This window comes from Pelodiscus sinensis, chromosome 27 (assembly GCF_049634645.1).
Source record: "Pelodiscus sinensis isolate JC-2024 chromosome 27, ASM4963464v1, whole genome shotgun sequence".
In the NCBI taxonomy this organism is placed as follows: Eukaryota; Metazoa; Chordata; order Testudines; family Trionychidae; genus Pelodiscus; species Pelodiscus sinensis.
Window position 1 is genome coordinate 6,124,438 of NC_134737.1, and position 27,168 is coordinate 6,151,605.

At 45.3% G+C, this 27,168-nt stretch overlaps 1 protein-coding gene across 6 annotated transcripts in view; it reads right to left on the reverse strand.

Annotated features, from left to right (window-relative positions):
- SRGAP2 (SLIT-ROBO Rho GTPase activating protein 2) overlaps positions 1 to 27,168 on the reverse strand; it is a 212,361-nt gene that overhangs the window by 9,760 nt on the left and 175,433 nt on the right. For all 6 annotated transcript variants that reach the window (XM_075910141.1, XM_075910137.1, XM_075910140.1 and 3 more), the window contains 9 exons: positions 25,868 to 25,928; positions 23,224 to 23,301; positions 21,130 to 21,264; positions 19,487 to 19,592; positions 14,566 to 14,790; positions 8,774 to 8,853; positions 4,787 to 4,967; positions 4,205 to 4,351; positions 1,387 to 1,714 (listed from right to left, as the gene is read on the reverse strand). In XM_075910141.1, the coding sequence (XP_075766256.1) occupies positions 1,387 to 1,714; positions 4,205 to 4,351; positions 4,787 to 4,967; positions 8,774 to 8,853; positions 14,566 to 14,790; positions 19,487 to 19,592; positions 21,130 to 21,264; positions 23,224 to 23,301; positions 25,868 to 25,928 (1,341 nt within the window). The remainder of the gene's footprint in view (positions 1 to 1,386; positions 1,715 to 4,204; positions 4,352 to 4,786; positions 4,968 to 8,773; positions 8,854 to 14,565; positions 14,791 to 19,486; positions 19,593 to 21,129; positions 21,265 to 23,223; positions 23,302 to 25,867; positions 25,929 to 27,168) is intronic.

Consider the following 27,168-nt stretch of genomic DNA (forward strand, 5'->3'; position numbering starts at 1 on the left):
TTGTTTATTCTATTGACGTAGGTCATTACTATAATGGCCTCTGGTCCCAAAGAAGCAAGAGAGAAAGACTGCATGAACAGAGTTGAGGATTTTATGAAAAACATGCTTATGTCAAAAGCTAAGCGGGAAAGAGATACAAAACAGTCAGGGCTTTAAAGATGGAACTAATAAAGCTGTCCCTTTTCCCTCTAAGCTGAGCAGAAAACAGAATAGGGGAGATTTCCCTTTCCTTGTCATGTGGACTGTACACTGACTTGGTCTAAAATGCAGAACACCATGTCAGCCGGGTAAAGAACAGCTGCACACACTTTGGTAAGACACCCCACTACATTCCTCAAAACACTTGTCTAAAGAAATCAAAACTTCCAGACTATTTTATTTGAAGGTGGCTTCTTACCACACATTGAAATCTATACATACTAGCACACAGCATTGTGAAAATAGAAGAATGGGGCACGTGGTTACATGAGTGCATATGCCTCTAACATGTACCCACAGTCAAACAAGCTTGCTCACTGGGTTGAAGGGTTTAAAAATGACATTTAGTACCCTGCTTTCATCATGATCTGGAGTATGGATATCATATTTTGCTCACGGCTTTGAAATAAGAGTTTAACTTTTGGTCATGGACACACCTGGAACCTTTGAAACTATAGAACATAAAAAATAAATGTGCATGAGTTCCTATGTAGTACGGGATTCATCCATTTATCTGTACTCATTGAGTAGTCTCACTGACTTACCCGATGTAAGGCTACAGGCTCAGAGTCAAGCCATGTAGAGGGTTAATAATTCATTAACACAATGCAAATAATACAAGTTGCAAAACTAAGTCAAAATTTGAATGTGAAACATTGCATTGTAATGAGTAGTCAAAGACCGGTATTTGCACAAATTCTTGCTTCTTTGCCCCACCAGTTATAAATAAATATCCCAATAAATAGCATACAACCTGCATCTCACAGACACATATACATTAAGAAAAGTGACAGCGGAAACAGATGCTGTGTCAACCCCCCCAAAAGCCGAACTCTGAAATGCGCTTATCTGCGACCTCTCCACTTCTCTCTATCGCCCACGCAAGCCTACTGCATCTGTTGTGCAAGAACCGCTATGAGACATTGAGGGGAATAACTAGCTGAGTGGCTACACATGCTGCTTATGCGGAGGAGTGAGTGACAAGCACAGGGATCCAGCATCTGTCTATGAATCTGTAAATTGCTGACATGTGCACTTCCTCTCCACAAGCCTGAAGGAGAGAGGCACCTCATTAAGGAGCAGTTTACTCAGAAGGAGTTTGGTAAGTTTGAAAATCCTGAAACTCTTCCCTTTGAAGTACAGAAGAGAAACTTTGCTGCACCCTTCATGCCCAGCAATCCCCTTTACCTGTGCAATGACCTCAGGATCCATGGGCCGATGGTTATTGAAACTCTTTGACCGACCTGTAGTTGAAGTTTTACGGATCTGCGGGCTCTCTATCCTATTCTTCAGGGACGAATGTCGGCTGATAGAATTGAGGCTGCCATGGCCGCTGATGGAGCATTTATCTGCTGCATCCTTGGGGAGGCTCTGGCTCATAACAGGCTGAGATGAGGGTCTAGAACTAGTTGTGGGTCCTGGGGAGGCCGGTTCTATCAGGGAACTAGTTGGTCCGTGGCTGTCGCTTTGCCGGAACGCTCTTCGGATGCTGCCTGACTCTGGTCTCTTTCTTTGCCTTCAAAGCACAGAAGCAAAACAAGTCATCACTACACGAAGGTGTTTGGGGGGAGGCGTACCTCAATGCACAAGTCCCCAGAGATGATATAGTTGGAAGAAATCTATAGCTGGCCTGGCTGTCACTCCCACAAAACACCATCGTGACACACGTAATAAAAACAAAAGACTGAATGGGAACTCTATAGATTATGGTTACAAAACAAAGCCTTTGTACTTTCAACAAAAATAATTGTGTCCCCTCCGCTAGTCTGGTTGTCTGTTTCCATGGTAGCAGAACAGCAGAGCTCCTATTTTTGGCTGAGGGGCACTGTAGAAAGTCTCATCAAACTCTGGGCCAGAGGCAAGATATTACAGCAACACAGGTATGGCTGGGTTAAGAATACTCGTTTCCCATTTATAAGTAAATGCATCTTCTCAATACTGCAGACAACCATAACAACAAGTATATAGTGCTATAGATATACAGGGTGCTGTGAAATAGGTCAACGGGCAAAAATCACAGCTCTCCATCCAGTAGCATGCAGTCTGAAAGCATGACTCCAAGACAATGATATATGGTCATTGTAACAGCAGTGTGTCAAGCAACAGAGCAGAACCTTTGTATCCATTAAAGAGGATTCTTTATATATAGCCTAGGCCCTGTGAGAAACTGCCACAAAGTTCTAATTCCAGCTGGAGTTTGGCATCAGAAAAATAAGTCAGTGGGTGGCACAATCGCTACAGTGAAACCATCTGATCTGTTCTGTCTTAATCTGTTTGTGCACAGAGCAGAATATACCCTTCTTGAAAAGAAACAAAACCCACACTAGCTAAGCTTAACTAAGCCCTGGTAGCAACATATCCTAGGAGCTCTCCCTTTTGGGTGCAATGTCCATAATAGATGATGAACCTCCAAAATCCATCTGCTCACTGTACAAATCCTTCCATAACTGGTACCAGTCTGAATTCTAATGGCTCATAGAAAAAAGTCAGACCCTAACATGGTGCACAGTGATGTAACTTCATTGATTTCAGAGCTGGACTAACTCACATCAACTGAGAATCCAGCTCATTATTTAATACAAGCAGTAGCAAACAAAGTTATTTTCTATCTTTGCCTTAGCTTCCCTGTCAGGCTAATTAAAGGTTGATATTTTCATTGAGTTCTATGACAATTATAATTATCACAATTATAATTATAGTTGTAGCCTTAGGGCACAGAGATCTCCTGCAGAGAAAGACATATTCTGTTAACACAGCATGCTATTTTATAATAAAGAAACAATCTGAAAGATCTGGGGGAGAACTCTGCCTAAAAAAAAAAAAAATAAAATAAAAAAATCTATCAACACTAAAAGTGACACATTTCATCTCATCCCAGTTTCATTTTTCAGATTTTCATCAACTTGGCCTTAGGCTGCTGTAACAATTTTTTGCTGAACAGATGACGTGAGGAGAGTTGTTACTTCAAAAACACTTTATCTACATAGTACCTTCCCTCTGGGTAAAAGTGTAAGCTAAATGAGACATTCTGGATGGCTGAGGCAGTGGAACAGAGGAGGTTTCTTTCATTAGTATTGCAGAGCAACTAGAACTGTGCTAACTGTCTTTAACAAGAGTCATTTTTCAATAAAAAGACCCAATCCCTGTCCTAACAAGAAAATCATCTAAACATTAAAGACGACTCACCAAATTATAGCAATGGGGTTGGAAGAAGAGAAAGGGGGTTACAAAGCCAAGTCACTATAAGCTTTTCTGGGCAGGATGGGTCCATCCGCCTATGTGATTGTACAGTTCATAAAGGCTTTGTTCTCTGTTGATCTAACTCATCAGTTCTTGACTTCTGTTCTAGTTTGCACAGAATTGGAAGTGCCCTTAATTCTTGAGCACTCCTCTTCCAAGGCATAGGTTTGTAGCTCTTAGAAAATCCCTTTTTTCTCTTCAAATTTCTCTTGACAGAGTCTTCTCATTGTATCCTCTGATAGCCTCTCCCTGTCATGCTTCTTCGGCTGGTTATTATTCTATCATCATACCATGCTCTGCTCCACCTCATATGTATTCTCCAAAGCATCATTAAGAGTCCCTAATTCATCTTCCCCCTAATTTCTTCCACCCCCCTTCCCCCACCATTTGCCTGCTGCTACCCTCAGTACATTATTTTCTACTATCTTCATGCTCTAGCATAAACAAATAATCGGAAATGCAATTATGCATATATGACATACACATACTAGCATGTATAAATGTTAATGTGTACACTATGGGATTTCACTGTTTCATCTGCTTAGCGCAGAGGATGATGTGAAAGTAGGTGGGAGAATAGGTGGCAGCAGGCCAGGCTGGAGAAATAGGGAGCTAGAGAGGGAGTGGTGGGATATAGTGAGGTCTAGGAAGGAGGAAACAGAGAAAGTGGTACCACTTGTTCCTGTGCCTCTCAAGATTACATTGTCCTAAAATGTTCAGCACCAAGATCTCTGCATTACGCAGAAAAACACCAGACTGTTCTTACTTGTTGATGTTTGCAAGGTAGATATCAGCGACGTGACCCCCGCTCGGACAATTGGCACCGGCTCTGGCTGTCACTTTTTCTTCAGGTGGATCAGAATTGATTTCTATTTCAGACTTGGGGCTGGATCTTTCCGAGGAACCATCCTCGCTATGGAGGAAAGGAAGGCAACCACCAACAAAAACACAAAGTTAGTTGTCAGAACACTCTCTTGCGCCAACTCCACCCCTTTTTATCATCACTCTGTGGTGAGGGACAAGTTTGGTTCCAAATTACTGAGGTTTCTCAGGGGGGCAAGTCACTTCAGCACTCAAATATCACTGTTAGACAACCAAGGCGCTGAACCTACAAAAGCTCAGCACAGGTGGAATCTGGTACTAAACCCCAGTGACTTCCATGGCATTGCTCCTGCACAGAACTGCTGGTAGGATCAGGACTCGCTCCCAATTCAGTGCAGGCCTGGGCATGACAATGTAGAGCCACAGGTCTGAGAAATTCTTCTTGCCCAAAGAAGATTTAACGGGACCCAAATTTGGCAGGCATTCTGCAACCCCCCTCCGCCCGATCGCTGCCGATGTAACATACGTGTCTTGAACAACAATGTACTGGTGAGGGATCAGGCCATCAATGCCGTTGTGCCGCCCCTCCCACCAATCATCTGAGGCCCGATGATACAGAAGGAGAGAAGCCCCTTTTTTGAAGGACAGCTCTCGTGCCGTTCGGCCAATGTAATCAAACTTGGCTATTGCTTCTATCGGCTCACACTCTAGGAGAGAGAAAGGAAAAGGGTTCATGAGTTCAAATCCCTCCCTTGAATCCTTCAGTAATGGGTGCGAGCTACAGAGCCACAATTAGAGGACCTCTGGGACAAAGCATCACTCCATCACAAGCAAGGTACAAGGCACTCCAACATCCATCTCTCCAGGGCTAGGTCTGGTGTGGGGTAGGTAGATCGCATGCCTCCCTAGCACGGGTATAAATAGCATTGCTGGACCGTGAGGCACTGCTTAAGCTGGTAGAGCAGGCATATCTCAATCTTAGTGTATGCCTCCTACATGGCTCTCAGCACTCCTAGGCAGGGCTTCCCACACCTACATTGCTTTTAAAAAAAAAAAACAAAACCAAACCCATTTACAGCCTCTACTGCCCTCTCTGCTCCTGAAGCTGTTCCGGGCTGCTATCTCCATGCCACAGCCTCTCCTTGTGCCAGAGAAAGACTCCTGCCACAGAAAGACAGAGCCTCTCTCTGCTGCCTCTCCTAACCACCCTCACCAGAGCCTTTCACTACTCTATATAGCTATGCACAGCAGTGAGGACACAGCCTGCTTTTCACTGGGGCACATAGGCATTGCTGCACGTACCTTACGTACAACCACAGCACGGACACGGGCTACCCATCAGGGGTAGGACTGAGCTTTCCATAGCCACATTTTCTACCTTGAAATCTCTCACCACAGCAAAGAAAAACACAAACAGAAAAGGAAAACCCACAACCCAAATCAAAGGTCACCAAAACCAGGAAGCTCTCAGGGACAAAAGAAATGTAGAGTAAATTTCTTCAAAGACAGCTAAATAAAACCTGTGCTGGCAAGCAGGAGTTTTCATTAGTATTTAGGGAGAGAAAAACCTCTCAATTCCCGTCATCTTTCCTCAATAGCCTGCAAGGTGATTGCACTGGTGAAAAATAGCTCACTTGTTTTCAGCTTGGAAAGCTTATATTTCCTCAGTCCAGATTCCCTTGAGCATGTGGTTGTCTGCTTCAGCCCTTTCCTCTTGCTTATTTGGTTATTGGAACCAGTTCATTCGTACCATTAAAAAAGTTAATGGTCCTCTTTCTGCATTTTATTATAAGTGACAGCCCGAGATTCTTTTTTTGGTAAGTTTCATCTTTGTTCCATTAACAATTGTTTATTATTCCAAATGAGCACTGCTCTACGGTTTCTTACATTTCCGATTTGCCCTTTAGGACACTGGCTTTTAGCCAGACAAGTGATTTTAGACTCAGATTTCCAGTATTGCTGCCCTACTGGGCTCAGGCTCCAAGCACAGGGAATCAAGACACAAAGACGAAGCCAAACACTACTACCACTCCTATCTTAAAATCTGTGAGGGAGAGCAGCAGTTTAATCTCTCCCCACCGATTCAAGACTTAGTGAACATTATGCCTTAAGTCTCCAAGGTATCACAGTACTCCTCATATGTCCCTTGACTGTATGACTGATCTATATGTGCCAGTCCCAGCCCTCAAGTGTCTGATCACTGTAACATCACGTGGCAAGTTCACAGAATGGCAATGCTAGAAGCCTCAGCTTTGTTCTAGAACAAGGATTCTGCCCCTCAAAGAACTTCTCCAGATATCAGTGGCCACGTATTTTCCAGGCTCACATGTGTTGCTAGACCCACTGTATGAGTAGCATGCTGAAGCCACCAAGGGGACTGTGGGATGAGAGGGGCTAATTGAATGAGTGATGGATCAACTTCTAGCACCTAACATCCAGAAACAGACTCAACCACCAACTAAGCGTGAAAGGGCCTACTGTGCAAACCTTGCCTATGCTACTGGGCAGGCCTCGGATGACAGCCTCACTTTGTCTGGATTGCTTCTTGGGTCTGTGCCCAGAGCTTGCATCCAAAGCTCTTCAACCTCTTCCCTCAGACTAGGGTGGCAAATCCAGAGAGGGTTTGAATCCCTTCAACTTCAGTGTGGTACCGCTCAGAAGTTAGCCTTGAAGGTGCCATTTTGTGTACAGCAGAGCAGAGACCCAGCTCTGCCAGCACCACTCACCTAGTACGTCTCTGGCCACCTTCACCAGCTGGCCTGCCAAGACAACTCTCAAGAATCTATCTTGGGGATCTAATTAAGCTCCCCAACACTACCAAAAGGCACCTTTCGTTTCTCTCCCATTTTACAAAACCCTCCTGACCCCTCAGAAGTGACCAAGGCACAGTGGCTCCTCCCTTCTCAGGTGCCAAACTCTCCCTCCACATACACTACACGGGGCGTGAGAAGTCATCCCAAGCGAACACTGATCTAATCTTGCATGCAGCATCTCAAAACCAAACTTGGGCTGGATCCCATCTCTAGCCCATAACCACTCGCTCTCTCATCACCGCGCCCTTTTGCTACACAAACAGTTCAATAACAGCATTCAAAACCCAGCAAAGAACATTAGCCCATCAGCATGTCAGCAAACAGCATTCTAGTTATGGGTAAACAGGCCACACAGTCAGTCTTTTATTTGAGTGATGACGCTTTTTGGGTAGGTAAATAACCCAGGGAGAAATGTTTTCCCAAGCTTTCCAAAGGGGCTGGGACTTTCCAGAGGAAGAAGATGTTTAAAGGGGGACACCAGAGTCACATCATTTTACACCCATATACTTTGTCATCTCCTCAACAAGCTTAATTTAAAAAAAACCTTTGACTGATTGTGTTTTTCCCTTGGAAGAAGAACTAGTCCCCCGCCTCCACCTCCCATATTTCTGACAGTTTTTATATCCGAGCGACATTAAGCCAACATGAACATGTCCACGCCATGGGATTGGCTTGCTGGTTAACCACTGATACGAAGATGGCAGGGGGAAGTATAGGCAAAGCAATCACACTGAAAAGAGTCATGTTGTCATGGGAAGAAGGTGCAGCTCCTGTTGTCAGAGGTGGACTCTAGAACAATTACAACCGGCAGATGCATAGCAGCACAATGCATGTGTGTTGCTCTTTGATCAGCTTGGTATCAGTCACTGCTGCGAGTCCATTTTGCTACTTGGGATGGGCAGTTGCACTTTGGGATGCACTGGTGCGGAAGGACAATTGCCCTCCTGCGCGGCTCTGCAAGGAGCTCACGTGCATGCTTTCCCCCAATCCCTACAAGGGGGCATTTTCACCAATCAGAGGTTGGAATCAATGAGTTAGGGGCTGTGCTGTCTCTTCCTTTCTGAACCCTGCCTAGGGCTGGGAGCATCAGCAGTCAGCTGGACAAGTCAAGTACAGGCTGCTTAGTGGTACGAGGCCAGGATCCCCTCTTAATGACTCAGGCCAAGAGAAGGGTAGTGGAGATGCCCAGCAGAAACCAAGCATCAGCAGGGATTCCCTGTGCCGGAGACTGGCTCGCAGACACAAGGCAGGCAGGCTTTTCACTTGCTTGTTTTAAATAAAGCTGTTGGAACTTACCGACATGCTGCTGCCTGCCAAGGCCACTGAAAGGAAAGAAGCCTGGCACAAGCACATGCAGAGGGGAGCGGGGGAGCAGGCACAGACCTGTTCGCTGTTTGGCTTTCTGCTTAGCTCATGCTCCCCAGCTCAAAGACCCGTCTGAACAACAGGCGGGAAAAAAGCCCTGCACAACACTGTGTAAGACATGAGTCTGTCTAAGCTTGCTGCTGTGGGAAGGCACCTCTGGAAAACAGGAAGTTTGTACAGGACTTTTGAAAGTTTCCGGATGACAGTTGGTCTAAGTCTTTTGGTGGCTGGTGCAAACAGCTTTTCTAATTCAGTTCCCCCACAGATTATTGGCACTTGGAATTTAGACAGCATCCTCACCCCACACTTCTGGACAGCTAACATGTCTCACGTACCATCATCACTGGTGTGGTGTTCAGCTGCTAGATCCTGAACTGAATCTTCTGCTGATGCTGTCTCTCCATGAGGACTTTCACTGAAGTGGGAGGAAACACAATTCAGTGCATTACATTGGAGGAAAATCCATCTACAAAACCAGCCACACCCAGCACAGCTGTCAAGCTCTGGAACAGGCTTCCAAAGGAGGTTGTAAAATCCCCATCCCTGGAGATTCTTAAGAACAGGCTGGGCCTTTTCTTAAACACCACGTTTCAAGGATCATTTAAGTGCACTTGTCCTGCCTCTGTGCAAGGCCTGGACTTGATGGCTGCACAGGGTCCCCTCCTGACTTACATTTCTGTGTGCGTATGAATACTAAGAATGTTACACAGTGGACCAAACATGGATTCCACTGTGCCAGGCACTCTTCAGAAGTAGAGGCACTTCTATGGATTGCAACTACGTGGCTGAAAATTAAGCTAAGCGTTTACTTCCTTGAGCACCTGGAGTAGCTTCTTTCCCTTCCGAACATCAGGGAATCCATGCAGGGAAAGCTAAGTTGAGATCCTGGGAGCCTCATAACTGGGCTCTCAGGAGATTTCAGATGGAAAAGATTGGGGGGGGGGGCTGACAATTGCTGGGCCCCTGAGCAAGGTGGGAGGAGCTGGATCCAAGCTTCTGAAAGGGGCGGGGCCTCAGGCAGAAGGGGCAGGGCTCGGGGAGCCAAGCCCTCGGCGCCGTTCCGACTGCCCAGGGCTCCGGTGGCAGCAGCATTGCCTAGGAGCCCTGGGCTCGTCTCAATTGCTGGGCCCAGGGGCAACTGTCCCCTTCTTTCCCCATTTGCAGGCCTGAGAAAAAGCATAAGTCTAGGTCATCTCCTCTGCCTGTCACGGATTATTCTTGATACACTATTATCCATTGCTCTAATTAGTTATCCACATTAGGGAATGTCTCGTTTGCTCTACATAAGATTATTCCACGGCTTAATAGGATGCTTCCGATTTTGTTCTTCGGATCAGTTTAAAATGTGCTTTTCTTAATTTCACCAAACAGATTCCCGTATCAAATCAACTGGCATACGTCTAGTTACAGGTGCTTAAGCCCCACTGCCTATTCTATGAAATGAGTCAACGCTTTACGAAAATCATCCATGTCTAAAACAGAAAAGAAAGGGGAGAGGAGAGAGAACAGAGAGAATTTACCCACCCTCCTAACTGACCCTACAGAGTTGAACTACCAGTTAGCTCCCTATATATAGGAATTTGAAGTCGAAGGGAAAGCCTGTTTGCTCTAGAGCAGTGGTCACCAACCAGTGGATCGGGATCTACAGGTTGATCTTGGAGCCTCTGACAGGTGATAGCTTCCCGGCCAAACCAGTCAGGATCAAGCGCTGGCACGTCAGTTGCCCCTCCACCCACTGTCATGCTGCTCCTGCCCTCTGCCTTAGAGCTGCCTCCGTGGGAGCCTCCTGCTCGCTGTGCAGGGTGTGGGAAAGAGAAGAGGAGAGGTGCTGATGGCAGGGTACCCCTCCTCCCCCCACTTGTGTACCCTATCTCCGCAGAGAAAGGGGAGGGAGAGAGCTTGGCAATGCAAATCAGTCTCACACACACACACACACACACACACACACAGTGAGTGACATTCTCACAAACACCAACTGCCCTTCACTCTCCTCTCCCGACCCAACACATACGTGGGGGGTTCTTGTTACTTCTGTTAGTGCTGGCAAAGTGGGTTAGTTTTGGTTTCTGACTGGCCTGTACATTTCATAACTTTCCTTTCTTTCTTACGCCTACATTTAATTCTGTAAGGAGTGAGTTCTAAAATGTCTCATGTCATGGCTGCAGTCATCATCCCTGTGGCAATTGCTGCTTCTTGAAGTGGGTGGCGTGATCCTGCAGGGCCTGAGAGAGGCAGAGCAGGGGGTCTCCACATGCTGTCCTTGCCTGTAGACACTGCTCCTGCAGCTCCCATTGATCAGTAACAGGGAACCATGGCCAGTAGAAGCTGTAGGCTCAGTGCTGGTAGATATGGGGCATCACATGGTGCCATGGAGCCACTGCTGTACATGCCAGCTGCTTTCGGGAATGGTGCAGGGCCAGGGCAGGAGTAATCCTGCCTTAACCCCACTGCTCCACCACCTGGAAGCAGTCTCAGTTAAACTGTGCCCAGCCAGAGCCTGCATCCTGAACCCATCCCAGCCCTGAACCACCCCCTGCACCCAACCTCCTGCTCTAAATGCAAGTCCTCATGTACCCAAACTCTTTCCCAGAGTTTGCACCCTGAACCCCCTCCTGGACACCAATACCGTGCCCTGGGCTAAGCCTGGAGCCCCTCCCACACTCCAAATCCCTTGGCTCAAGACCAGAGCCTGCACCCCAAGCCCCAACCCCAACCTGGTGGAAGTGAGTGAAGATGGGGGAAGAAGAGGGATGCAGTGAGCAGGGTGAGGCCTCGGAGAAGGGGTGGAGGCAGGGCCTCAAAGAAAGGGCAGGAAGGAAGTGGGGCAGGGGTATTTGGGTTTGAGGCAGATCTTACGTTGCACTTAAACAGAAAAGCGATCTTGTGGTTAAAAAGGTTGGAGACCCCTGCACTACAGCCTTAGCTGGCTCAAGGTAGAATGTAGCAAGGACTGGAGAGCCTTTGTAGACAGGTTTATGAGCTCCTTGTGCCAGACTGAGCAGACCTGACATCATCTCTTCACAAGGTCATAACTAGATCAATCTTTCTGACCCTGAGAAGCGTAGAATAAAGGGTTCACTGAAGCCTCACTCTCATTTCAAGAAACTGTTTGCACTATCTAGCTCTCCCTGTTTAAAAAAAAAAAAGGCGCCTGAACAATCCCAGTATCTCATTACACCTAACACACAACAAACATTCTGCTTCCTAGTCCTCTTCAAAGACCATACCTCAGGAGGCATTAGTTAACTTTCCCATCCTTTACTAAGTAGGATAAAGACTCTGCAAAGTTTAATAAAAGCATCTAAAGCCAACAGAAAGCTCCTGGAGGACTATAGTATTACAGGCTAAAGTTTCACCCAGCTTGTGAAGTAATGCAGCGTACAACCAGCTCCAATGATCTAAACACTGTGAAAAGAGAAACAGGATCACATTCCTTCCTTCCCCCTCACAGAACACATCCAACCCAAAAAAACCCTGCCCCAGCTATAAAGAGATCCTTTCTCTCCAACGATCACATGGGCGTTTGGATGCTGTAATGAGGCATGATGGACTGCTGGATTTCTACGGGAATATTGCGGACGTTTTGGCAATCTCTATTGCCAGAGGAATGCAAGTCAAGTTGAGCCTCTTGAAAAATTGTTCTCCTCATCCATTCTACGTGCTCGTAAAAGATTCCTTGACTCTGACCACCACCCCTTTAATGCTGGGTGTTTGTAGGTTGTTCTCATGTGGTCTCTATCTGCTCAGACAGGCATGGGATGGCAAAAGCAATTGTTCAGAGGTGCCTGTATCAAAGGCCTAAATCTGACCTGCGAGCTAAACATCGTGCCCTGCCCTCTCTGGTCCCAGTGCAAGTCGCTTCAACCCTCCCCCTGGCAGCTGCTGGCTGACAGCGACTGCTGCCCAGCAAGAGCATTGGAAGGAACGGGCCGAGCACACAGCCACAGGGGCCCCTGCTCTGGTGTGTCACTTGTACATTGCTAGGTGGGGACAAGAGAAGGCAGCTGAGGAACAGGCAGCATTCAGGTGCCAATGTACTCGGCTCCGTTTGATGAACCAGCTCAGCCGCGAGGGGATCCACTCGGCCACGTGCTAGCTCTGCAACAGAAATCCCTATGGACAGTAACTAACAGCTATTTACTACCATGGCCGTGACAAAGCTTGAATAATAACCAGATGTTTCTCCCTGATTCATTTCTTCAAACATCTTCAACCACATTGAACTCCATCCGTGCCTGGCTCCCGCCACAAGACAGACACAGGGATGGGGGTGGAAATTATGGAGCCGGTTAGAAGAAAAAGTGAGCCAAGCCAAGTAAATTGAGGTAGGTAAATTGAGCTCACAGTGATGGGAACCTCAAGGATATTTTAATGTGTGTTTAAGGCAGATGGGACTCTGCCTCCACACCCCAAAATGCAGCAACCATCAGCAAAGGAGGACATGATTCTGCACGGTCGCACTGTCAGCTGTGGATCCCAGGACACGTCTGAGGCCAGGTACCTTCATTATTTTCCAAAGCAAGTTCTAAGTGAAAAAGAGCACTTGGGAGCCAGATACCAGAGCGGGGCTGAGGAACCTTTTTTGGGGTCAGGGGCCGCTGACCCACAGAGAAGTCAGTCTGGGGCCGCACACAAGGGAGAAGCAAAAAAGAAAAACCAACCCCTCACTAACGTGGCCCCCAACTGACATAGGGAAAGACATTCCCCTTGCACACCAGAGCCTGGGGGGGGGGGGGGGGGGGCGCTAGCCTAGCCTAGTAGATTGTGTGCGCTTCAGCTTCAAGGTGGGATGGCAGAGGGGCTGGAGTTCCAGCACAGGCTCCCCAACACTGGGAGAGGAGAGAAGCCCTGAGCCTGTGGGGCTGTATCCAAGCAAGCTGGGGGCTGCCTTTAGCCCCTGGGTCTTGTTACTCTGTACCAGAGTAACGAAAAACAAGTACAATACATGGGGAAGGGGATATACAGGTTAAGTATTAATAATTTGAGATAGGGATTGTCCCCTTCACGTCAGGTTTCACACAAACATCATACAGGAAACACTCGCCATTTGCAGTGGATATGTTCCTGCATCCACTGCAAATGGCAAAATTCATGACTACTGGGAGCTGCAGCTCTCAGCCTCCATGGTGAGCTCCACACAGTGAGATTGGGAGCCGGGAGCGGGGGGGAAGGAGAGAGAGAGAGAGAGAGAGAGAGAGAGAGAGAGACACACACTCACCGCAGCTGCCAGGAGTTGCAGGGAACTCACTGTGCCTCTTGGCAGGCATGGGGAACTGACTCCCGTGGCCATGAGCTACAGTGAGCTCCCTGAGGCTCCTGTCCCCCGCCCCTCCCAAGCCACAGGAGACCCACACATCGCAAAGATCTCCTGTACACATTACTGCAATAATAATAATTAGCTCAGCATTTAGCTTGTTCATTCCCTCTGACAGCTCCCATCTGCCTAGGGGCAAACCTCACACGTGATGCAAACACAGACCTCTGAAAGGATTGAAAAGTCACCCCAGACAACTCAGCCAGCCAGTAAAATCAATGGAAACCACGCCGCGTAAATGAATCAAACTGCCACTACAACAGCCCTTTGTTTAAAACTTCTAGCAGTTTGTACCAAACAGCCTCTCCTCACAGATCATATCTACAGCCGTCAGATGGTGGAGGAGTTATCCTGTCCTGGAACAGGATAGAAACCAGTCAACTCACTCTGCTACTAGACTGCCTTCTTTTTTACAATATCAGTGCAAGAAAATCCTTTGCAGGCTAGGGCAGCGAGACAGTTAAAGATTCTTCCTTTCAGCAGGAGGTGGATAAGTTCTATTCAACCAGGAGGAAAAGCAAACACCTCCCTGCCCCCTCCTCTCCCCAACCTTCAACCTTAGTTGACAGGAGCTGCTCTGGCTCAATTGCTTCCAGATGCTGCCTTCTGACAGAATGCACGGCCAGGCCTCCTGGGGTTTGGGTTGGATGGAAATGGTGATTTTGTACCCTCCCCCTCCCCGCCGCCAATACTATCCTGAAGATTAACCCACGCTACAGCTTTCTAGATTCAGTTGCAATCCACCGAATAAGAACGGCCATGCTGGGTCCGTGCTGACACCCTTCATCTGCTCCCTGACGGCTCCCACCATACCAGTAATCCTCAGTGCTCCCACTCCTGCTGTAGACTGGACCGTCTAGGTCTCTTGGTCCTGGGAAGATGTTCTCGTGTTGGATGATGATGGTTTTGATCAGCTCATTGACATGAGCCTGGCAGGAGACCTGATCGTGACCTTCAGGCACAGACATCAGCGTGGGCCCAAAGCAGATGGCTAAGTTGTAGGGATCCATCATGTTCTCTTCACTGAACTGTGATAAACTGCAAGAGACAGGGATAAGAGGGCGAGAAGAGGATTAATATGAGGCAATGTACTGACCCCTCATGCTAGGGAAGCAAACATCTAAACCGAGAGGGTTAGTTTTTGGTGCTCTGCTCTTGAAGCCCCTTCTGTTGGGAATGGAATGTTTTGGGTCAATAAAAGATCGAGATGACCTGATGGTATTTACTGGGGAGGGGGAGTTCCTCTAGATGCGCCTCCCAGGATCTGAGTCTCATCTGAAGCTACTTACATTAAGACAAATTCCTAGTTGTAATCTGTATGGAAAACAAAGAAAAAACCCAACTTTGCTGCTTGCTGACATGCTGTTTTCTTTATTCAATCAGTAAGGCAGTTTCCATTTCCCTAGCTTCCTCCTCAATCAGCGCACACAGCACTGGTAAAGAAAGAAAATGTCAGACGGTTCCTCTTTTCAATAGCTGTATTCTTCACGCAGATTGCATTTCATTGCTGGGGATTTATTTACATGCGGCTGACTCTGCACCCTGCTCCGATAGCAGCTGCTGCAGTAACACCTTACATCCAGTCAAAAGGCCAAGGCGGACCTGATGGAGCCACTGCTGCTCCGCAGATCACAACAGGGAGCTGGCAACCAAGACGCCCGTCTGCTTCTTTCCATTTGCACCCTCCTTGAAACGGAGTGCTTTCCAAGCCCAAAGGCTCCCAACAGCACAAGAATAAGCCAATGCTCATTATGGAAGCTGCCACTGAGGGCTTGTAGTATTAGCGACATACTAAAACCTTTTCAATTTGAAAAGCAAGGCCAAGTGGAGCTAGAAACCTCCAAGAGATTGTAGAGGCTCGGGGATCATATTGCTTAAAAAGGCACCAGGGAGCTGACAAAGCAGAAGCATATCCTGCTTTCTGACTCCGTATAATCTCTCGATAGCCCTGCATCCAGTTCCAAAGCAAAGCCTTAATGTAACTCCAGGTCAATTTTGCTACATTAAGGATCCTTAACGTCTTCTCTGCCTGACTTGGTGCTTGGTAACGTGAGTTAGGTGTATTGCAATCTAAACCAAACCCCTCCCCCAAAGACCAAGGTGTTTTCTGCGTGCTGCTTTTCCAGGAGCCCATCTGTAGGATTTACCAAGTTCAGCCAAACACCAAGTCTCTGCATTGACCCTTCTTTAAAAGGGAATACATTTTACTCCCAAACCTGTAATTTAAGCCTTCTGAGGCACCCATGAATGGTTAAGCACCAGAGAGCTAAGTTCCAGGACAACCCCCTTGAAAGGCCCTGCTTTCCAGTTCACTCCTTAGAGTAATTAAATATTAAGGCTGGAAGGGAACATTTAATTCAATGACTTCTGAAGGTACGTCTGTGGAATCATCATCCCAAGGCACTGAAGAATTTCACACCACCACTGTGGAAAGTTTCTCTTCTTGCATTGCAGAGAGCCTCTTTCCTATGTCATAGCTTGGATGGAGAGAAAGACAGCAGTAGCTCTGGGACCTTTTTTATTTTCTACAGTGCAAAAATGATTTCTTCCATATATAGGATAGGATTCAACAAATACCCTGGACCATTTTAAACCCACTACCAGCTTTACCTAAGAGACTGGACATCTCAGGAGTAGCTGACGTAATAGCATCCCAAATACAGGTAACAGAACTCAAATGTCTCAATTGTTTAATGCAGATGGCCACATTAGCAGTAAAACCAAAATATCTTATTTTAGTAACCTGTTTTCATCCTGAAAGAAGCCTGAAGAGCTTTGCAAATTTACAAATGCAGGAATCACTTCAACAGCCATAGAAATGCAGCTTCCTCAAAAGCTGGGACACGTCAGAAGAACTGCTCTGAGAATTATTGCCCAAGCTATTGGTAAGAGTGTATAGCATTTAGGACAGCAAGAAAAATACCATCTCAGTGCACGTACATATGTAGCTATGATATTTAGATAATACAAGCATTGCTTCCTAAGTGAAATGGGCTCTATCACAAACAGAGAGTATCCCTAGAAAATATCTTACCATCAAGTATCATCTACTTAAACAGAAGTCCCATCTGCCGCCTACTGACTTACTCTATAATAGCGGTTTTCAAACTTTTTGGGCTCCAGAGCCCTTTACATACATAAAAATTTATGTGGAGCCCAGCGGTCCACTGACTGTATGTGTTGTACCTATCAATGTTTCCAGTTTGTCAACCTCGCGGAACCCCTGGAGATGTCTCGCGGACCCCTGGGCTCCGTGGAGCTCAGTTTGAGAAACACTGCTCTACAATGTCTGCCATCCATGTATGGCCAGGCTTGGTCCTATTTAGAGAAGACTGTAGACTGCAGGCTGAAGTTAAGATTTACACCACTTTCTGTTTTACTGTGAAGTCAGCTTTGGGGCTCATGAGAGTCCTTTACCCTTCAAGTCAGTTTTGCAAGTGCTGCTAATTCAACTAGGAGCCAATACAATTCAGCCAGCTACAGTGATTTTTGTTGCAGCTTTACAAGTCAGCTTTGTTGCAGCTTTAGAAGTCAACACAGAGTTTGGGCCCCTGAGTTTCAGGACTATACTCTCTTTCATGAATAATGTCTGTTACACTGTTGCATATGACTGTTCAATGGCCAGAGCATATTTATTACTTAAAATCAATATATTTCTACAACTGCTTTGAGAAATCTTATTTCCCAAGCTCCACACAAACTAAACATACGCTGTTTCTCCAATGGGTACATAAATCCATTCTGGAAGCCGAATTTTCCTCCATTTTATTGGAGTCACAGTGAGGGCAGAAAGGGCTGCTTTGTCTAGATAGTTTTAATGCCTTGTGGGAGACAAATGAGAGAAAGGGCAAGAGATTCTATATCCCTTTAAGTTATTTATAGCTGAAACCTCAAATTGCAGAATAAGATGGTAAACCCATCACAAGGAGAAGGATGACACATCCATCCTCCAAACTGCCAAAATGATGCAATTAAGATGACGGAGCCCCGCAGAGCTGTGCCTCAGAATTCAACTCTGAAGTATGGACGTTTGAATCTTCTTGTACTGTCACTCCCCTGATGAGACTCGTCAAGCCAACAGGAATCCACAGAAATACCAACATCTCATCACTGGGACAGTGCCTGGTTTTTTAGGGTGTGTCTACATGGCAAAGTTATTTCGGAATAACTGCTGTTATTCCAAAATAATTATGCGCGTGTCTACACAGCAATTCTGTTATTTCGAAATAATTTTGAAATAACGGACGGCTTACTCCGATTCTGTAAACCTCATTCTATGAAGAATAACGCATATTCTGAAATTGCTATTTCGAAATAAGGCGTGTGTAGATGCTCCACTTCTGCTATTTCAAAACAGCCTCTCACCAGGCCCATTCTATGTTATTCCTCCTGGGGCTCTAAATCGAGACAGCACATCTACATTAGGGAAGCCTGCCTCAGACTAATTTTGAGGCTTCCCCATAGTGTATACGTGCTATTTTGAAATAAGCTATTTTGGAATAACTATTCTGGAATAGCTTATTCCAAAATAACTCTGCAGTGTAGACATAGCCTTGGTGCTTAGTTTTAAGTCTCACTTCAGGCAACTTTGGTGACATCTAAAGGGATGCTGCAAAATTTAGCTCCAGACTCCCCCAGAACATTGCTTCGTTATGATCCAAAATTTAGGTTCAGTCTGCCAGATGTGAAGTTCAGATTTAACCTCTGCCAAAATATAAGAGTGTCTGGATCTGATGTTTTGATTCATGCCCAGATATTGGTTATGTACCACAGGTAAATTTATACCTCCCTTCCCAAGTGTAGTCTCCCTTTTTTGAACCTGCCTCCACGTGAACATGGAAGACAACCCCCTTGACATAATCAGCTTCTATACAAAATATATGCAGAGATCTAATGTGTGACATTTCCTTCTCTTAGTATCCTCAAGCACCCCCAAGCATGAGGCTCGGTTCTGTCTGAGGGTGTGTCTAGACTACAGGGTTTTGTTAACAAAAGTTGGCTTTTGTCGACAAAACTATACCTGCATCTACACTACCGCCGCGTTCCGTCGACAGTAAGTCGACAGAATGTGGCAGTTTTGTCGACAGCGGTAAACCTCATTTTACGAGGAAAAACACTTTTTTTTCCCCGAACGTACTTTCAAAAAAAGGCACTATTGCATACAAACTGTGCTTTTTCAAAAGAGCATCTAGACTCTTTTGAAAAAGCAGCTCGCTTTGTCGACAATACTGATCATAGTCTAGACGCTCTTTTTCAACAGAGGCTGTGTCAACAGTATCTGACAAAGCCTCTGTTGAGAAAGGCATGCAGTCTAGACGTAGCCTGACAGAAGAGCTCCATGAACCCACCAGATGGGGCCAACGATTCTGATGCATTCAGAGCCCACCTACCCCAACAAGGATGGAGTACCAAGCACTCCTGGTTCTAGCTAGCCTAGGACCCAGACCCACATCCTTTATGTTGCATTCCCACTATGTTACCAGGCTAGCTCCAGGATTATTACTTCCCATTTCAGGACCTTTGTCAAGGTGGCTGATGTTTTCTCTAGTCACAGGCCCCACGAAGTAGATGCAAGAGTTCAGCAAGCTGGCAGAAGCAACAGACTGCTACGGGCAAAGGCAAGGCTGCTTCCATCCTGAACTGCAGAGTGACACACCTCCAGGCCTCTCATGCATCATATTTATACCAACCCCAACATCTACTGCAGAGCACCGGTGCTTTCTGGGATACTCACTGACTGAGGAATGCAAAGAGGTATCTCATTACAATCAGAGTGGTTTTAGGCAAGCTTAGCAGGACCTTCCGGATGTGTAGAGCTCTTTCTTGTAAGTTATCCATTGCTGAAAGGAGGAGAAAGCACCATACAGAGTTATTACATCACCATGGCTGTATCTGAATTCCCTGAAGCTGCATGTTAGTGGCACACTCTGAGGTTCCCTACACCAGGGCAGCATGAATTATTGGAGAGGAGCCAAGAGACAATACCACTGAATCTTGGGGAAGGAAGGGGCTGCCTGCTTCCTGTAACATGTATGATGTGTTCTCCAGAAATCCCTTCAAGAAGGATATAATGTATACATAACCTGATCTGCAAAGCCGTTCATTGTCAAGGTGCATGGTATGTGTAATCTATCAGCAGGTTCTTTTACAGTGTGGGCGCACAGAGTGATGTCTGTTTAAATACAGCCAACACAATAACTCATTCCAGTTAGCTACAAAAGGTGGGTGTTTAACAAAAAAACATGTTTGGTCTGACTCAGAAAATAGATCTTCATAGCGGAAGGGTGAGTTAAAAGTTCTGGGTGCAGCAGACTATTGAGGGAAGAAAAGGGGGCAGCATAAATCGGCAGCCTTGGAAGGATGAAGTTATTTCTTTTCATCTAATATGAATTAAGCTTTGTAAAGTCATTTACTGTGAGAAGAAAACCATGAGTTGTTTCGGAAGCAGTTATCTTTGCCCCACTTCAAAGGCTGCTGCTGATGGCTATTCCACTGCCCGAACAATAGAGTCATTCTTTGCTGCTGAATGATTTGGCAATAATGGGACCATTTAAACTTGGTTTCCAAGAAGATAATGAAAAAGCTTTGAAATAAACCAAGCTGTTGATACCTGGAGTGAGATCCCTCTCACATTCTATATTCGGCACAGCGCGCCCAGAAGGAACCTTCCTTGTGGTTATGGAAGAGTTATTCAGACAGGCCAAACAACACACAGCATCTTCCCTTTCGGAAATACCCAGCATGCACCAGAAGAGATACAGTGTATGTACACAGTCACCAACACTGGGCATAGCAGACTGGTCAAAGTTCAGGAACAGTGGGCTTCCCAGAGAGCAGCTGTGAGCACCTTCTGAGCTGAGGCCTTAAAAGGAGCAGCAGGTGCAAAACTGTTGTTTTTAAAAAACTACCTATGAAGCTTTGGTTCTGAAGGTGCTGTGGCCACCCTCTCGGAAGCATGCTGCTGTGGTGCAGATCCTGAGTGGTCCTGATTTAATTGTGTTCTCTGATTCGCTTTTCTGAATAGGCTTTGCCATGAGATTAAGGATTGCAGCATTAAAAAACCAGCTGAGCAGTCCTAACTTTGATGGTGGCTGGAGCACAGAGCCTAAAACAGATTAGGATAAATATTCTGGGAAAGGCGGGAGATGGGAGGTTCAAAAAAGGCTCTGGGATATGATGGAAAAATCAAGTCAGCATTTTTGATGCAATACAAAGTTTGATTACCACCATAAACTGATCTTTTTTTGGGTAGGGAAATGGGGAGCAAAGGATGGAGAGACCTGGGGGGGGGGGGGGGGGGGGTCTTGCGTTGTAAAGGGTCTTCTTTTTTGCAGGGCTTGCATTTAAGTAGCACACACCATTCCCTCATCTACTTACTGACACAGGCAACCAGATCATGAAAGATTTCCTTCGGGAACAGAGGGTGCTCCAGCCCTCGGAAGTAGAGTTTCAGAACTCCCGCTATAGAGTCCATATCATGGTCATTTTGGTCTCCAGCTAGTGGATCCTCTCCTAGTTACAAACACACAATTAAGAAGAGGTAGGAAGAGTAAGATCTTTGGTAGTCAGAGGGTTAGTCTGCTCTGCTAGAAGGATAGGTCCCAGCCAGAGAGAAGAACCCATGTGATCCAAGGGTTACTCCCTGTCTTCTCCCTCCCCTAAATACTCAGCAGGTAATGGGAGTATGACTGGTATTTAAGGGGTGGCTTTGCCAATCAAGAAAGGTCCTTGGCAGTCATCCTCTGTTGCTGAAGAGGCTGGATGCTCCCAGTCAGGCAAATAAATGGGTTGACTGTCATCTCACCCCCACCCAAGGAGAGTACCCCTCATCCATGACAATTACTGCGGGAGCTGTGGTAATTTTGGTGGGCTCTGCAGTCTGGGTGCTTTTTGTGGGAGGGAACAGACCCAGCGTTCTGTTGGGTTACAGGAGGTAGGGAGCACGTGACCATAAATCCCTCACCGCTACGCAGTACTGTGACTCCCTCTAGGGTTGATAGAAGGCCTGTACAGTAGGCCAATGCTTGGGTCAAATGCTACCTTTACAAGTCTTAGGAGGAGACATGTGCTGGATTGGTTAGAAAAAAAAGTTTGATATAGTTAATTTGTGACTGTATCTATACTGTTGGTTGTCTATTAAAAAAAAAAAAAAAAGACGATGACGACGCCGACGACGCCACCAACTGAAGGAGCTGTTCCCTATTGAAAACTCCCAATCAAATACAATTAGATTTAATGATGAGGCAAACTTCAAATCAAAGCTATATATATCCATTATGTGATGGATATTACCAAAGCTTGACTATTACTTTAATAACATACAGGATAATAAATGGTCCACCATGCACCAGAGCATTATCTTTGATATTAACTGCCACCAAAGGTTCTGGATGAAGTAATAAATTGCACAGACTTTATTGTTAACTCTGTCAGTTCTGTATATCATCCTCTTTAGAGGAACAGGCAAAATGAAGCTAAGAAAAACAAGGTCATTCTTTGTAGGGTGGCGTTACTGGAGTACCTAACTGTTTTCCCTGAGATGTCTGACAGCTTTGCTACTTGGGAGTCTGGTGCTGGAAGCCCTCAGACCTACCACACATGCATTTCCCTTGTTCTCCGAGGTACTTCATTCTTAGATAAAAGACAAATGCACTGTAGCTCAACCACCTCACTGTTAGGCCAAATAAGATCATATCCATCTCTCTCTCCCTTCACTGATTTGCTGTGCTCCCACATCTGTGACATGGGGAGATATGAGCATGAAGCGTATGTGGTGGCAGAACCAGAACTCTGACAAGCAAGAAGGGGACCACAAACTGCTCGGAATAACCTGAAAGGGAACTTTCTCTCTGGTGACACTGTGGGTAGGGAGACGGGGTCAGACTGAGTTGCTGGGTCAGAAAGCATCCAAAGGGTTGCTTGTGCATAAGGCCAATCCTACCGATGGGCTTAAAAAAAAACGCACCACCACCAAAAGCCCTCCAAATGAGAGCCGAACAAACAGTGAATTGAAACCGACTCTTTCACTTACGGTGATTATACTAAATGTGGTCACATTGCTTCATAAGACATGCCGGGGCAAGAAATCCCACCCTGGGTATGGTACAGAATAGAGTCTATTCCCAAAATGGAGGAAAACAGACTATGTAGTTAAATGCAAAAAGGAAATGCTCAACACCTCTGGACATATGCACACTCATTAAACAATCAAACATGACAGGTGCCGAAATTCTGAAGGATTATTATACGGCCATGTTGCAAGACACAAAGCTTAACATATCAAATGGCTTTCTATGTTCAAGGGTTGCGAGCACTGGAAAAATTCTATGTCTGGAGTCATTTACAAAACGTGGAACGGTTAAAAAAACCTACATAAGACACCATCAGTTGTGTCCAAAACACTGGAAGTATTTTAGAATGGCAATGCTAATACATGTGGTGATTGTGACACACACAACACATCCTTCTCACCTCTCTCAAATGCATTTTTTATATCGTTAACCTCCACTTGTGATCCAGACACTCTGAATATGCCTTCATGCTGTAGCCCTGTAAGACAATAAGAGAATCCCACAATGGCAGTCAAAGCTTACAACTCAGTTCTTCAACTGGCAAAGTGATATTGTATAGGAGATCTGGAAAGCTTAGATTCTTATTGGTGTCAGTAAATTTATCTCACTATACACACACAAACCATTAAAACTATTTCCAATGATAATAATTGAAATTTACCAATAGGCAAAAGAAGAAAAACGCTGCTTGAGAACTTAGATTTAAGAATATCTACTTTAAATATTTTGGCATGTGATGTTTACAGTTGACTTCACACCGTTTATAAATGCTTTGAATTTCTAAATTTCAATGTGTACTGTCATTAAATCATCTGATCCTGCCATAATTTTACACAGCTGTGAAAATTCTGGTCATTTTTTTAAATGCTTAAAGCCCATAATTTTATGCAACTGAAAATTTAAAATCATTTTACACTTAGAAAAGTGTAAAAATAAACATTTGATATCATCTGTTGAAATTTTAAAATAAAAAAAATCATATTCTGCGCAGGCTAGGCACAGTCAGGGTAGGGTCCCATTCATCTACAACATTACAACTGTGCCAATAAGAAGGACAGGCCAAGTTCTTTTGTACCCTTTGGAAATTTTGCTTCTGCAAAAACCTAAGAGTACAATAAGGAATAAAAGTGTACATAATTCCTCTTCCACATCAGAAAAAACACTGAAAACTATTCATTTCTCAGCCATGAACAGTAGAAAAATAAATAGTGCCTTAATATGTTGCCAATATTTTAGATCTTGGAGTAAGTACTCTGTAAATAAACTTAGATACAACCTATATACTGAATCACTTCATTTATGCATCCACTCCTGGGGTAGAACACAGTAATTTTTTATTGTTTAACAGCAACATTAGAAAATAGGATAAGAAGTGAAGAACAACTTATTCATTTGAATTACAGAAAATAACTTCCCAAGCACTAATGTGACTTGATATTTGAGGCTCTAGGGAAACTTTCAGGATATTTCAGTAGAATGGTTAAGTAGTTTAAATCATTAAAACTGATGGAAGCAAGTAGTCAGATTCCAATCTATTACTGTAAAACCTCTCTGTTGGAACAAGAAATATGAGCAGCAAATGTTTAAAACATTCTAACGTATAAAATAATTCCAGGATAAGGAAATGGTTGTTTCTATTAAAGTCTCTGAATGGGAGCAAGGAGTTTGTGGCCGGCTCGTCGTCTTATTATTTACGGTACTATTTTAATCACCAAGCAATGACTTCCTTGTGTTATGTGGCTCTTAATTACTACTTGTGTCACCAACACACATATTCTATTGCACAATGAAAATATATACCCAAATGCAGCAAAGTGAGAATGAAAATGGAATCAATCCACTATCTATAGGGAAAACTTTATTTAAAAGCATTAATTTAGATGTAAGCTGCAATGACCATATTATAGAACAAAACTTTAACGGGTCAAGCCATCAATTCTTTATCATTCTCCCTTGACATGGATTTGTATGCGAAGCGCATACTTTTCTAATACCAAATTGTTCTATCCTTTGCATATATTTTATGTAGTTCTCCAAGAGGGAAAAGCTAGATAGAAATTATATAATAGTTTCCAAAGTGCAATAGTGATTGTGACAAAGGTAAAGTACAACTGGATCTATCTGGCTCTGTGTATTAGTTAGATGAAAACAAACCCCATCCCTATGAAAGCTTACTGACTAGCAGTCTGTCTTCGTGCTATTATTAAATACTGTTTAATTAAAAACACACACCTACACACACCCACCCACCCACACACCCACCCACCCACACACACCCCCCTTAGAATAAAATGCATGGCACTTATCTAAAAAAAGATAGATTTATCTTTCATTAAAGCAAATAAATCTGCACCTTGGCTTCCCTAAGGGCCACATGAATACTGTGGGCCAGTTACAACTCTAGAGAAGGGAAACCTGCAGCTAGGCAAGACAGAGATGGGGAGAAGGGGTGATGACCTGACAAGAAATCAAGCTGTTCCTGTGCCTGTAACATTGCCCCAGATGAAGTGATCATCCTCCCAGGTCATGCCAGACTGAAGTCAAGACGCTATTTGGAATGAAACCCAATAAAAATTCAACACTTCTTCTGTAGCAAAGAAACCCCACAATGGGAAGGAAGGGCACATGAAGGAGGCACTGTTTAATGCACGGCATTTTCCATCTCAAGGACCTGCAGTAGCCACTCTCTCTTCCTATGCTTAAGATACACAATAGTGCAACACCACTGACCTCTTCTGACAGGACAGTTCTTAGTAGCACCGACTCTGGAATTTCAATACAAGCGCTTTGTACCAGGCACCTCTCAACATCCGCAGGAGACAGCCCCACACTGAAGTACCCTTGTGATTTATTTAAATTAGAGATGGATCAATTCAAGTTATGAAATTTGGGTGCGAACTTCCCTAGAGTTGCGGGGTGCAATCGAAAGCTTACCATACTGGTTCTTCACTAGGAGTTTAAATGTGCTTAAGAAGAGACCTGCGCCTGCCTTAATCTGATATGGGGCATTTAAAAAAAATGAAGACTGTCATCTGAACACTTACCATGTCTGCTAATGAATCGTATGCAGCTCTCCACCACAAGGGGAATGGCTTGGCTGGAGTCCTGAGCAACCAAGGGAGACAGAATCAAGCACAGAGGTGACTGAGAAATAAAAACAACGCAACTCTGAAATCCACAAGCAAACTTAATGGAGCAATACACCTTCTGCCAGGGGCTGGGACCACACCTGTCCACAGGGCCTGAAGTATATCAAGGAAGTACTATTTGGTCTGTGAATTATCCTAGAGACAAAACTGCCTTCTGCAGAGATGGGAACGGTCACCCCAAACCAGGAATAAACGTATCAAAGTGCAATGAAAAAGCATCAAGTCAAAACCAAGGATCGACCATTTTCATCTGGACTCAGTGCAGATGTTATTGGAGCGCATTAACGTCTCTAGGGACGGCTTCATGCAATGCCTCTGGAAGCAGCGATGCTTCAGCACCAATGGTATACAAGCTCCTTGGGGTCGGCCAGCTTCACTGAGTTCACTGTGAGGCGGCCAGTTGCTACGCTGCAACGACTTAAGTCTGCATAACGCTGGTGCTCAACTGGTGCATAAGATACCAGGGAAGGAACAGGAGGGAAAAGCTACTATGCTGTCCGCTCATCTTGTGGGGGGGCATGATAAAGAAAGCTGGGGATCTCTGGCTGAGGTCTCTCCAAAGTCATGGCTCCAATGTCCATGATTTCCACTTATCCCAAATGTGACAAATCTTTGTTTGGCAGAACAAGTTCCTTTTATTTTACTGAAGAAACATTTTACCCAACACATGCTCACTGAGCTTGGGGCTAAGCACTGAGAAGAGCAAAAGCACCCGCTCACAATGACAGCTTGGAGTTCAGGGTGTTCTCTGGGCCACAACACAGTAAACAACGTTTTTTTAGTAGGGACGTCGACAGCTTCCGCACACCCTTGGGCAAGATGGGGGGGCCTAGCGTGAAAGGGGAGGAAGCGGGGGCAACCAGTCCCCTCCACAGCCCAAAAAGTGACGCTCCCCTCCCTCAGCTCTGAGAGTCGCATGGAACGCGTGGGGCTCTGGCAGCAATTTAAGGGCCCATGACTCTGACCCAGGCCTCTGCTGCAGTAGCAGTGTTGGCAGACAGGAGCCCCGGGCCCTTTGGAATTGCTAGGCCATGGGGCTAATGCTCCTTCCTTCAGTGATGAAGTTGTGCAACAGGCAAACAGGTCATTGCATTACTGTAGCCCCTTTCTTCAGAGGATTGCAAAATACTTTGCCAACAATTCGAGTTCAGCAGTACCTGTGGGAGGTAAGGTGTAATCACTCCCATTTTAGAGAA